General features: G+C 39.3%; 5 protein-coding genes across 5 annotated transcripts; 2 read left to right on the forward strand and 3 right to left on the reverse strand.

Annotated features, from left to right (window-relative positions):
- Positions 1–451: 451 nt before the first annotated feature.
- On the reverse strand, positions 452–1236 carry BATDEDRAFT_90182 (TFIIH/NER complex subunit TFB4; the record flags this gene model as incomplete). The annotated part of the gene is made up of 3 exons (XM_006680494.1): positions 452–463; positions 574–701; positions 915–1236. 3 exons carry the CDS (start codon positions 1234–1236, stop codon positions 452–454), a joined length of 462 nt encoding a protein of 153 aa, XP_006680557.1.
- A 291-nt stretch (positions 1237–1527) lies between these two features.
- On the forward strand, positions 1528–3001 carry BATDEDRAFT_90300 (uncharacterized protein; the record flags this gene model as incomplete). The annotated part of the gene is made up of 3 exons (XM_006680425.1): positions 1528–1606; positions 1840–2373; positions 2478–3001. The coding sequence occupies 3 exons, from the start codon at positions 1528–1530 to the stop codon at positions 2999–3001; spliced, it is 1137 nt and encodes a 378-aa protein (XP_006680488.1).
- A 545-nt stretch (positions 3002–3546) lies between these two features.
- Positions 3547–4496, reverse strand: BATDEDRAFT_26237 (uncharacterized protein; the record flags this gene model as incomplete). Its single annotated transcript, XM_006680279.1, has 6 exons — positions 3547–3637; positions 3703–3963; positions 4028–4173; positions 4230–4305; positions 4364–4431; positions 4482–4496. 6 exons carry the CDS (start codon positions 4494–4496, stop codon positions 3547–3549), a joined length of 657 nt encoding a protein of 218 aa, XP_006680342.1.
- Positions 4497–4617: 121 nt separating this feature from the next.
- BATDEDRAFT_35528 (coatomer subunit delta) lies at positions 4618–7317 on the forward strand. The gene is made up of 10 exons (XM_006680344.1): positions 4618–4632; positions 4775–4814; positions 5056–5189; positions 5286–5555; positions 5648–5958; positions 6055–6210; positions 6303–6468; positions 6546–6693; positions 6752–6863; positions 6941–7317. Exons 1-10 carry the CDS (start codon positions 4630–4632, stop codon positions 7230–7232), a joined length of 1632 nt encoding a protein of 543 aa, XP_006680407.1. The 5' UTR covers positions 4618–4629; the 3' UTR covers positions 7233–7317.
- Positions 7318–7802: 485 nt separating this feature from the next.
- BATDEDRAFT_90181 (uncharacterized protein) lies at positions 7803–13153 on the reverse strand (the record flags this gene model as incomplete). The annotated part of the gene is made up of 3 exons (XM_006680495.1): positions 7803–9422; positions 9681–12197; positions 12287–13153. 3 exons carry the CDS (start codon positions 13151–13153, stop codon positions 7803–7805), a joined length of 5004 nt encoding a protein of 1667 aa, XP_006680558.1.
- Positions 13154–13221: the final 68 nt, after the last annotated feature.

Raw genomic sequence — 13221 nt, forward strand, 5'->3', positions numbered from 1 at the left:
TTCACTGCGAATTGAGCAATAGACTGGCATTCATAATAATTATATCGCATTGCGATCGTTGGCAAGTGTTAGTCGTGAATCACTTGTTCAGCATCACAATCATTCAACTCAACTAGACAAGCAGATGCTGCAGATATATCCAATGTCCACATCTTTTTTGTGACAGAAACAAGATGCACGAAAGTCAACGTCAGCATTGCTACCAAGACAGAGCATTTTACGAGTGGATGAATCAGGTAGAAAAATATGCTATATATTGCAGCACGTTTAGGCGTTGCAGTCAAGTCAGTTATTCACTCAGTCTAGCTAGCAAAAGAATTCAAATTGATGTTCACAACACATCACTAATCATTCACGTACAATTAAATGCTGGATCAAATGGCTCGTATTGCGCACTTGAAGATAGATTCCATTTGTAATGTAAGATGCCTGAGGTAAAAATATTGATGGCTCATTTACCAGTCTACAGACATCAATGGGGGTATCCTGCAAAATGTTGAATCCCATCACACTCGTTGGTTACCTAGTACACGTCTTGATCATTCAATACAGCCATGATTTGGCTATACATACCTGCTTCTGCGCAGCAAAAATTGCATTCATGATTGGAATATATTGTGCAGATCCATCAGGAGAGACTGACAGTACCAAGATTCGCGATTGTCTATCAGGGGTTGTTGATGATTGCATCTTGTTTATATCTGTAAACAAGAATCGGGTCAGATTGCCAGTGATTTTAAAACTGTGTATCTAATCATGTGAATTACATACAAGTTAATGCAAGAGATAAAGCGCCAGCTATCTTGGAAGGCTCATATGCTGTGACAAGAAGTGTTAGAATAACCATTCCAAACAGATTTACATTTTAGTAAAAATATGAATCCAGTTGGACTCATCATGCTTGAACTACATACGTTTTGGTGCGGCTGAAACGTCGGCCAATACAAGTCGTCTCAGTTGCTCCACAATATGAGTATCTACATCAAAAAACTGTTTGTACACGTTGGCTGGCTTTTTAGATAAAGTAGTCGATCCCACTGGAAGCGCACTTTCGGCTGCTGTAGATAGAGTCCCAGTCATGCCTGGCAACGAGGCAGCACCGACAGAATCTCTATCCGAAACTGATGCCAACGAAGGTGGTGGATACAGCAATCGACTTGAAGTTGAAGTGGTTCCAATGACGGCCAGACTGTTGTGATGATGCATAGCAAGATGAGCATTCACCAGCACCATCATCTGGTCTATAGTCTGCTCAAAAGTGCCAAGTCCAGCCCATATCATTGGATTGGCATCAACAACGATTGCCAAAAGGCTGCATGAAGATTCTACTCAAACACTGCACGTTAATCCTGCACCAGAACACTCGATGTCATTCAATCCACTCACCAGTAATCGCCATGTCAAATCTGCAAATCTTGTTGTTTGCAGGCTTATCTGGCTGATCGTTATCGCTCTTGCTCTGTCTGCTGCTGTTGGAACATTGCAACTCTTCTAAACGTATCGTAGCTTCAGTAAGGTCATTCAACCATGGATTTTACTTCCTTCTTTTCAAATACCATTGTTATTGACAAGGCTCTTTGGCAAATTTGGCTTATGGGGCTTACTGGTCAGTACTGATATTCATGCATATCTATAAATTGCTACAGTCTTGTCAGTCTGGATCTACTTCAATTGCTATCAAATAGTTTGTTTTTAATCAGACCGAGAATCAGCTTATATGGAAATATCCATCTTGGATTGAAAACATTAAGTCATTGATTCAGGCTATTTTACAGTCTGGCCATTCAACAGGCTATACTAATGATTGTGCCATTTCATTTCTGTATATGCTGTGTTTAGTGGATAACGCTGTATCAATAGCATTAAGTCAGCATCGAAAAAGAGCGGTAATGGCTGGAAATCAACGACCAGAACAGAGTCAGGTTTCTCACTATGTCACAACTCAATATCGCAATTTTGAGATCCTTGAAGGGTTTTTACATCATCCGCACCATTTAACAACTCAGCCCATCTTTCCACTTCCTCAATCCACAAAACAGTTTTTAATTGATTCATATTATGGGTTTGATGAAAGAGTGATTCGTGAGATTCTGGGCAAGAAGCTGACTTCTCGTGTAAGAAAAGAACTTGAAGATGTGTGTCAACGGACTCGTGTTCCCATCATTGGCTGCAGAAGAATGTTTGACAATTTAAAACGTATTATCAAGCGAGTAGAAGATTGCGATGGGGATATGGTGTCTGTGATCCAGCGCGACTTTGTACTACCGTATAGTTTATCGTCTCAGTATGCCAACATTATCTTTATCAACAACTATCGCTTTGATACGTCAAAAAAGCGTTTGGCTCATTTAAGGTTTTATGATTTTGAATATGGTAGGCCATGTACTTGTAATGTCAAACTGCTATTTCAATAGTTGTAGCTAGAATACAGAATATGAACATGCCGTTTTCATTGACTAGTTGGGTTTTGATCATAGTCGCATCTATATTGATGACATATCTGACAGCATCACCCAAGACGGTACTTGAAGAATTTGATGCAGTACTGACTCAGGATAGCCGTGAGATCAAAACAATTATTTTCAACTCCAAAGACACGCTTGAGCAGTTTCGTATAGCCATGACACTACATTTGGCAGCTCTTGATCAACAGCATATCATGGAAAAAGCTGGAGCAAATGCACTCAAAATTATCCTCCGTAATATCATAACACTAGGAGCCAGTCTTTCCAATAATCGTGAAATCAGGGACCTGTTTGCGGCCATACAAGAAAAGATTGTAGATCCAGGTGTATCGTTTGGATGGGCTGCATCAGATATGGATGTATTTCTTTCAGCATGTATAGTAGTTTTTTGTGGAAGTGATGATCCAACGTATGTAGATTCTGGGGCAATCAACGAAGCAACACGAAAGCGATACGGTAAATCGTTTTCTAGACTTGTTCATGCTGTCAAACTTTCTGCTGTTCGTTTTCATTTGGCAGCCAGTGGCTCTCAATAAAATCCATCATTTCATTGATTTATCAGCTGCGTGTATCTAGACTATTTTCACTACAAATCAATGCTTAATTTGTTTTTTCTTTTACTCGATAGTATTAAAATGGTTACAATCGTATTCATATACAACACTAAACAAGGGTGTCAAAGTACATAATAAATAGACAGTCTTGATGATTGGTATTACTCAATTCACTAGTCAATATTGTCTAGACTTTTTGACAAATCACAGATTCGCCAAACATGATTTATCCATCAACACAGTCATGTTGCAAGACACAAAGTTTCATATTGTACATTGTTGGATCTTGCTCAAAATTGAGTAGAATGAAAATGGATTGGTCTGACATGCAAATCCAACAGGAATCAAAATAGGAATCCATGTTAATTTGTAGTAGAAAAGCACACTACACATTTAGCCATCGACTATTTCAAAGTCATGATTGTAAGATGAATACAAACAGTCCATTTTGTGTAAATACGGCTGTACATAGTAGAGATTGAAATAGTAGCATCATCTGTTTATTTTTTAATAGACATGAATTGATTTCAATCTTCTGGTACAATGACCCATTTGTATGCCGAGGATTCCAATCGTTGCAACGGATTACTTAAAAGCTCGGTCATTCCACGAAGAAACCTATTTGAACACACATCAATCATTACAAAGCGTGGTGAACAACATGTAGAATAAAATAGACTCACCTCGACCGATGCCTTGTCAATTCAACATGTTTGCTTTTGCTATTTTCTAGACATCCCAACACATCAAAGATGCGTACAACCGAGTTTGAGTCTTCAGATACATCATGCAAATACACAGTATCAATAAAACATTTTGGGTTTGCATTGTAAAATTGTTCAATCTCTTGTTTAGATGGACAGATTGGTATTTGATGACTTCGAGCATAAATAAGAATTACTCGAAGAGAATAATCGCTTTCCTGTAAAGGCAATTCCGACATACTTTTCAAATTTAAAAAGGATTAGTTTAAAGTATTTTACAAGACTTGTAGAATCAAGATCTTACATGAGCTCAAACAGACTTGTTAGATTGCAAACAGGGAATGTTAGGTTTTGGAAAGCAAGAGTGCAGATTGCATCCTGAACAGCGAGTGGATTATTTGTAGGTTTCAGATGCCAAGACACAGTGTTGGTAAAGCAACATATACCAAACTAGTAGTAAATGAATTAGAAGTTTGTAATGAGATTGACTAGCAAGCATGTAATACCTCATGACGACTGTTCATGATGAGTTTCTGAAGAACAAAGCGAGCCAAAAGATGTTTAGTGCAATCCAGTCTTGTTCTAATACACAAGAGTATGAATGATTCAATCAAGACTAAGAACAAGACTATAAGCTTACATGTAAGAATCAACAGATTCTCTAATAAGTTCACATCCAGACTCTTGTCCTGTATCCACAACAAATATCTACACAATGTCAGACTGAATCAACTCTCAAACAAACACAAATGTCTTACAATTCTCTCTCTCATGACAAACTATTGTGTTGATACAGTCAAGATCTTGAAATTCTGTTGTCTTGACTGTTGTCTTGACTGTCGTCTTGATTCAAGACACGAGCGTATTGCTTTCCTCAACTTTATCTGATTTTCGGTTTCTTGCGTTATGGTAACCACTTTGTTAGAATCTCATTGCTAGTGTCTTGTTGGTTGCATTCTTTTTATTCAAGAATCTTAATCCTGCTTTGTGCTCTTGCATCAATCCTTGTCTTTGCTTCTAGTATTACTAATCTATGACTCGTTCTATCTAGGTTGTTCTGGCTGCTTCAATTTGTACAAAGGCTGGAAAAGGTTGTGTTTGTTATCCCTTGACTGCATAGTCCATGGTTGAACTTCAATACCCGGATTGCGTTGCATGTTCATCTTGCTCATCCTGAATGGCTTGGTGTCTGTCATGTCAAATTCAACTTGAATGCTCCTTCTACAGCAATTGCATACTTGACTCCATTGTAGATCTACTTGCAAATATCAACCTTCATCTGCAATTCTAAATACTGACTTGAATACTATATTTTATTGATAAACTCCACAGCCGTCCTTTCACGGCAATTCGTGGAAATGTCCCGTTCTCGCATTGAGGGGTTGATTGCATCGTTTCCAAAACTCATTGGTGTTAGCGACCAGCACACATACATTGAAACAGATGCTGTGCGTTACGTCTATCAGGTAAAAAGGTTGCATACATCATCCATCTCTACATTTAAAATCACTAATCTTGTCTATTCAATACCATTCTCATGGCTGTTTGGATCCAACTATCAGCCTTTGGATAATCTTTTCATGGTTTTGGTTACAACAAAAAACTCTAATATTCTGCAAGACATTGATACGCTCCACTTGTTTGCTAGACTCGTATCTGAATACTGTCGATCCAATGACGAGCGTGAAATTGCCAAACATGCATTCGATTTGTTGCTGGTATTCGACGAAGTGATTTCACTTGGATACCGTGAAAATATCAACTTGGGTCAAATCAGAACCATCTCTGCCATGGAAAGCCACGAAGAGCGTGTTCAAGCCGAGATCGAAAAAGTAAATACCTCAAACATTGCACTTTATGGCTTTAGAATCAAGACAATCCATTCTTGTGCCAAACAAAGTCTAACCTTGTCAATGATACATAGAACAAGGAAAAGGAAGCTGCAGAAGAACTCAAGCGCAAGGCCAAGATGATGGATACTCAACGCAGAGATGCTGCCAAAAAGGGATATGGAGGCTCTTCTGGTGGATTTGGTGGATTTGGTAGTGGGAAACGAGGCTCTGGAATGGGCAGTGGTGGCTCAGGTAACATGACAGGGATTTCCTCTGGATTCTCAAACTCTTCCAACCAAGGTGGTTCCAATCAAGGTCCATCTAATAACTACAGTCCCTCGTCGTCTTCTGCCAATAACTTTGGCCAGGGATCTGCTCAATCCATGCCTGCATCTGCTCCAGTGTACGATATATGTGTAGTCTATTGGATTTTGACATTACAACTCATTGGCAACTGAAATGTTATTAATCTTCATGCAATGTATCTGAATCATGTTAGTTCTGGACGCGGAATGCAGCTAGGAGGAAGTCAGCGCCAAAATTCGGTACTGGAAAGCATTACCGCTTACGAAGGAATTAAAACACCATCCAATTCTACTACAGCAACTGGTGGATCGACACAAGCTACAGTACGACCTGCTGTTCACGAAGAAGGGTAAATGTTGTTTATATTGTAATGTGCATAATATACTGCATGGATATGTATCAAGTAGTCACTAACTGTATTGGTGGAATTGAAATTGTCAGCGTTCATGTTGTTGTTGAAGAAAAAGTATCTGTGGCTATTAGTCGGGATGGTGGTCTTCAATCATTTAAAGTAAACGGCAGCATGATGCTCAAGATTAACAGTCCATCGTCTGCCCGCGTAAAGTTGGAGATTGTTCACAATTCAGATCCCAACTTGCGTTTTACCGTACGTGTTTTTCAAACTAGTTGGATGTAACATCTGAGCTACATGCATTTAGATGACTAACTCGATTCCCTTTTTAGACGCATCCCAATGTGGACAAGGGTTTGTGGGCCTCTGACTCTGTTATTGCTCTTCGTGACCCCTCTCGTCCCTTTCCTGTTGGTCAAGCACTTGGTATTTTAAGATGGAAAGTTTCTTCTCGCGATGAGACTCTTGCGCCGTTACTCAGTAAGTAGACTTTTCTTTTGCCGTGTATCCCATAAATCAGTATTGACTTTTTTACAAGTCAATTGCTGGCCTTCGCCTACTGGAAATGGTGCATGTGATGTCAACATTGAATATGAGCTGCAAAATCTCGGTCTTGAGCTTCATGATGTATTGATTTCTATCCCTTATCCGTAAGTATTTGTTTGTGGTGCTTGCTTTACTTTATACTTTAATTGTTTGACCGTTATCATACTCTCGCCTTTAATAGCGGCAGTAATGCTCCAACTATTGGTGACGTTGAAGGCCATTACACTATCAATCGCCAAAATCGTGTCATTCAATGGTCACTGCCTTTAATTGATGCTTCCAATTCGTCTGGCGTACTTGAATTCAACGTTTCAAGCGAGGACGTGAATGCATTTTATCCGATTGAAATTGTGTTTACATCTTTCAAACTTCTCAATCCCATTCATATCTCAAATGTCAATACTGTGGAAGGTGATGCAGCTACTTTTTCGATCGAGAATCTACTTCGGTCAGACGTGTATCAGGTCGTGTAAGACAAAATCTAGTATTTGCAGAAATTATGTGGCTGCCATTAAAAATGCAAATAAAGCTAGTTTGGTTTCTGACATGGTAACATGCTAATGCATACGTTTTATAAAGCTGTCAATTCAAACACCGGCAATATCACTGTTTTTATTTCAATCTCTACTATTTACAGCCGTATTTACACAAAATGGACTGTTTGTATTCATCTTACAATCATGACTTTGAAATAGTCGATGGCTAAATGTGTAGTGTGCTTTTCTACTACAAATTAACATGGATTCCTATTTGGATTCCTGTTGGATTTGCATGTCAGACCAATCCATTTTCATTCTACTCAATTTTGAGCAAGATCCAACAATGTACAATATGAAACTTTGTGTCTTGCAACATGACTGTGTTGATGGATAAATCATGTTTGGCGAATCTGTGATTTGTCAAAAAGTCTAGACAATATTGACTAGTGAATTGAGTAATACCAATCATCAAGACTGTCTATTTATTATGTACTTTGACACCCTTGTTTAGTGTTGTATATGAATACGAGTGTAACCACCTTGCTTCTTTCAAAAAGCTAGTATTTAATCGGATGAAATGCGCGCAAGTGCTGATCCCAAATATGCACGTTCACCCAGCAGTGAGCTTGCACCTATCAAATTAGTAATCCCTTTTGCAACATTCATATCAAACATTTCTACTGTCAGATTCAGTCGTTGGTCCATCAAAGCAGTATCTTGTGCAGCTTTTGCCGTCCAGGAAAGTACAAAAGGAGACTTGCACTCTTTGCTATGCTCACCAATGTAAAATTTCCAATTGCGAAGTAATTTGAGAGCATCCACTGCACGCAGATACGTCTGATGGTGTCCACCTGCCAACGCATAGATGATATATTCGAGAGAGCACAGCATTTCTGCACGATTGACTCGCAACGCACAACATTGCTCAACAATATCTAGTGTCATACTTTTGGCTGTTGAATCTGAACATGTGCTTAAAAACCGCATCACTCCAAAAATCACCACAGATTCCATATGAGTTTGTGTGGCCTGATACAGACCTGGAACTAAACTCGATACCATCAGCATGATAGAATTCGAAATTGTATTGACATTAAACACACAACACGTGCTGATAAGACTGTATACACTCTCACAAACACGCGTGCTTGCCCATTCATTGACCAAGTACCGAAGTAAACTCGCCGTATTATTAAGCAACACAACATTGTTGGTGTGGATCGCACCAACAAAAGTAGACGTCGTACATTCAGCTAGCACATCTGCAAATTCTGTTCGTTCAAATACCTTGAGAGACAACAACAGATCTTTTAACAGCGGATTTAAAAGTGCTACCATGGATTCATCGGAAAATCGCCCAAGAATACGCATGATGTACAGTCGCCATGTAGATTCATGAACCAATACAAACTTTTTAAAAATTTGCAATTTTCCATTGGATGCAGTCGTACCAGTGGTTTGTAATAAAACCGCCTTGTAAGCCATTGAAAGTGTTGCAGTCATGACTTTAGCTTGAGAAGCATCAAAGATTAAGAGTGCGCCAATAAAAAAATCTGCTACTGTCGGCGAGGAAAGACAATCTAGCGCTAACGATACGTCCCACTCTAGCAGATGATCCAACACCATGTTGGTTGTTTTTAATGCAGACTGCCATGTCAGCATCAAATTGCTGCCATTGGTGTAAACCATTTCCATGACAAGCATAAATTTTTGCTCCATAAATTTGCATATATCTATTCTGATTGATGAATTCAAAGAAATGCCCGACAGTGACTGTTTGGCCATGGCCAGCATTTTTTCTGGTTTCCGCGAAACAAGTATAGAATCCAAAAGTTCAAGGTTCAATCTCTTTTTGGTTTTTAGCAACGCAAGAAGCTCTTTTGAAAAAAAGTCAACAAGTGGGTCGGCAGAACTAATACTGCATCTGCATAGGAACTGAAGTAGGTCACTGAGAGGCATATCACAAAAGCACTCTTTCCAAATACCAAGAACAACTGGTAAATTGGGATGGGAGTATGCATTCACTAAAAGTTGAAGCCAGCCGTCCAAAATATCCCCTCTTGGCTCAGACTCGTCTAGATTTGATGTAGTAGCGGTTTGAAAATAATGTGATTTTGGATTAAGAATGTGTCGAAGTAGATATGGAGCCATCATTAATGGCTGATCACCAAATTCCAGTACAATCTATCATCAATAAATGTCAGCTCAGCTATTGCAGAAAAATATCTACATCAGATCTAGTATGCACGTAGAGTTATAAAAATAAAACACTTGCGTTAAATATTGAGGTGAGCCACGAGGAGATAAACTGCGTTTGTGAGCTCTCCATAAAAGAAGCTCGACAAATCTAAAATTCAAATGGTTGATCAAGTTAGACTAGTATAAAAATAAATGTTCATATATGGCAGTATAGATAAAGCAATGAAATGGTCTACACAATACTTTGGTAAAACGTTTTCCAACCACGGCAGCGGAATTTTGATCAACTCCAAGTGGTGCAATCAGTAAAGCTCTTATCAAATTTAAACTTCCGCTACGACGATCTCGGTCCTCCATTTGAGCCATAATTCTAAAGCTATAAAATAAACTTGTATGGTTTGCAGATCGACCCAAAACTCGATGTAGCAAAGCATAGGGTGCCTTGTCGTTCAATACATCCAAGCGTCCAAACATATATATAGAAGCAGCAATGCAACAAAGAGTTTGGTTTGAATCGCTGCCAATATTCAAAATTTGGGCCGCAAGAACAATAGGAAGTATGTGTTGCTTTTTTACCACAGATTTGCTGCTAGTAGGTCCAAGAGTCAGAGGCTCTGCCAACTCGAATATCTCGTAAAAAAAAAGAGCACTGACTAAACTGTGCGCAGAATCAAGTATATCAGAGATAAGCTTGACCGCGGCATTGGATTTTTCAAAAATAGAAAGTTCAACATTTGGTTTGTGAGAATCTGATAGTAGGCGAGATCTGAGTCCTCTCAACAGTTGCATTACTGGTATATTGTTTACAGGACGTGTCATGTCTACAATAGTGTTTTTGACAGCTGTAGACACTGTATCAATGGGACCTATCAAAGGCAGAGTGGATTGATCACAAAAAACACCAAGAAGTGCATAGTAGGGTGCCTGGCGACGATGATATTGGGGAATTTTGGTACCAACAGATGGTGAGCTGCCATGGTAGAACTGTCCACTACCGTCTAGTTTCAACATAGTAACAGTATCAGAGATGATCCAGGAATGCATAAAAAGGAATTCAGCCAGTACGCGATCAAGCAATCTCATTGAATCAGAGGGGTAATAGTTTGTCAAAATGTCTTCAAGATCGTCGCGTAATGCTTTTGGTGGAAGAGTGCAGGCCAACGCATTCCAGCCGTCTAGATATTCAAGAAATTCTTGTGTGTTGACTGATTCATTTTTGACACAAGAGTCCAATATACCATCCATGAGAAGCAAGTTGGGTCGAGAGCATTTTTTGGCACGCTTTGCAATTTCATCTTCATGGTAAAAAGACAATCTTTTTTGATGTGACAAACTAGCATAATCTTTATATAATGCGTTTAAAGTAGTCAGTTCGGAAACTTTGGCCCATGGAGTATCTGGCTCGTCTTCGCCAATCTCGCCCATTTCTTTAGAGGCTATAGTATTGGCCGTGGCTGATGTCAATACGACAGGCTCAGTCAACAACGCTTTAAAAAGCTGGTAATTCACTTTTAATAATAGGCTGCGGTATTCAAAAACAAGCTCTGTCAATCGTAAGTAGGACAGCTGAAGATCATTTGATGTCATATCTTGAGTCGAGTCAATTGGCACAAATGCCATGCATGAAACATTGCCATCAACCAGGTTCAAACAGGCCATTTCAAATGATTTTTGAGCCCGTTCTTTTAAAACCTCAGATGATCCGCATAGATCCACTTCAATTCCCTCTAGCATGCACAACTGAGCAGCTTTGGATGCGTCCTTGTATTTTTTCTGCAAATGAACAAATGCGTGTACAAACACACCAGGAATATGCATTCTGATAAAAAAGGTGTACCAAGTGAGCCCAAACGGGAGCGATTGTGCACCCATCGCATTTTCAGCTGTAGTTTGGTTATATATATCTGGTAGCTGAGCAGGGTTTGTATCGCTTTCAGTCTTTACAGGCTCTAAAACCTCGATAGAGTTTGAGTTGGCAGTCAAAAAAGCGTCTATTCGAAGCATACATGAATACAGCGTGACCATGAAGGAGTCTCCAATCGTTGTTTCTGGTGGGTTTTCGTGACATAAAGCCAAATGTATCCAAAAGCTGCTTGGAAGGCATTGCATGGCTTTTAAAAGATCCTGCTCTGATTTAATGATTCGTGTCAGCCAATTGTTCAAACACAAACACAAATCCAAGGTTCGCTCAGCCTGTGCCTTGAAAATATAGCGCAGATCAAAAAACTCCTGAATGGTACTTGATATAGGAGATGGCATTAAACTAATAGGTGCATTGCCAGTGTGGTTTTTTCTGCGAAACACAAGAGTTTCAAGACGGTTTTCAGATTCCGTAGGCTGACAAAATTTTAGCAAACTTTCTTGAAGGATGATTGCTCTGATCACCATAGATGTCAGAATCCACTGTGTATCTGGTTTGGATTGTAATATAAAACGATCTGCAATCCCAAAAAAGTACTCATCGACAAATGCTGATGAATCAAGCGTGCGTTTTTTGATAAAAACCCAGTTTGGTTTTGTAATTTGTTTGCAAAGCAACTCAATTTGACATTGACTACCAAATATCAAATCCACCAGCATGATATCACGAAGAATGATGGGTACAGAGAACTTTTGAGTTTTGGACAAATCAGTAGCAAAGTCGTAGGTGAGCATATATTTACGCCAAGCGTGAACATGTGCCCAAGGTATAAAAGCATCTTCATCTGCTGCAGCACTATCTATATTGGTTTTGTTTACTCCAAATATATTGGCAATATACTATCAAGCATGATTAGTATTTAAACTTGGCGATTCCAATGGCATTACAATATTATGGTGGTTGAATTTTTGTATTAAAAACGACTTACGTCAAACGAAGCTTGAAACTGCATGTTCTGGGGTTCGGAAGGTGAAAATAGACGTTTTATATGGCTGCCAATGAAGGCGATAGGGAAAATGAGCACTTTTCTTGACAAGGATCTATTGTGACATACTAACGAGACAATATCGCCCTCTATCTTTGTCAAGATCTTGACGCTATCTGCATTGTATGGCAGAAGCATGGTATAGCGCTGCATATAATTGAACATACAAAACACTGTAGCGAGCAGCCATGGATGAGGATGTTCTTGGAAAAAAGTAGCGATCGTATGATCTGTAGATTGAAAATACTCCATGCCAATATCTACATACTTGTCCATGATCCGATAAAGTGCCTGCAACCAGTTTCTGTATGGCAACAACCCACTCTCTGGTAACTGCGATGGGTCCGAATCATCCTGTAGAAGAGTTTTCCTATCCAAATGATATTCTACAGACGGAAGCCGTTTAAATCCAGTACTGATCAACAAGGACAATGACTTGATTAACATGATGGATTTTTTGCATTTGTCGACATACTGGTTAGGATCAGTTGACTGTAGATCTATATAAGCAGAAAGTGGTTGCAAACAGTAAATGGTGTAATCCATGAATGCAACTATATTACGCACTCCGACTCGTTGAATATCAGAAGAAGCTGATGATAGCAGTGGTTCAAACAAGTTGATGGCAGACATGACAGTAGCTTCCCAAGAGTATCTTGATGGAATACTAGGAGTGTGAAGCAATCGCAATGTGCTTGGTGAACATGCACTAAAAGCACTAATATCAGTGCGATTAGCTAATTCATTTGTAACCACAAGAATCAGTATGTCAATAAGAGCTGCTTCTGCAGAATGTGTCGCTGCATTCATTCTCTTCAAGTGATGTCAAGTTCAACTTGAACTCATTCTCGCTTGATAAAACCAGTCGCGACAATTGT

The sequence above is a fragment of the Batrachochytrium dendrobatidis genome (assembly GCF_000203795.2).
Source record: "Batrachochytrium dendrobatidis JAM81 unplaced genomic scaffold BATDEscaffold_9, whole genome shotgun sequence".
In the NCBI taxonomy this organism is placed as follows: Eukaryota; Fungi; Chytridiomycota; class Chytridiomycetes; order Rhizophydiales; genus Batrachochytrium; species Batrachochytrium dendrobatidis.

What these genes read in the sequence shown, in the direction of transcription:
- BATDEDRAFT_35528 (XM_006680344.1), top strand. An exon ending in ATGCCTGCATCTGCTCCAGT is followed by an intron (nt 5,959 to 6,054) that starts GTACGATATATG and finishes GAATCATGTTAG; the next exon opens with TTCTGGACGCGGAATGCAGC. An exon ending in GACTCTTGCGCCGTTACTCA is followed by an intron (nt 6,694 to 6,751) that starts GTAAGTAGACTT and finishes CTTTTTTACAAG; the next exon opens with TCAATTGCTGGCCTTCGCCT.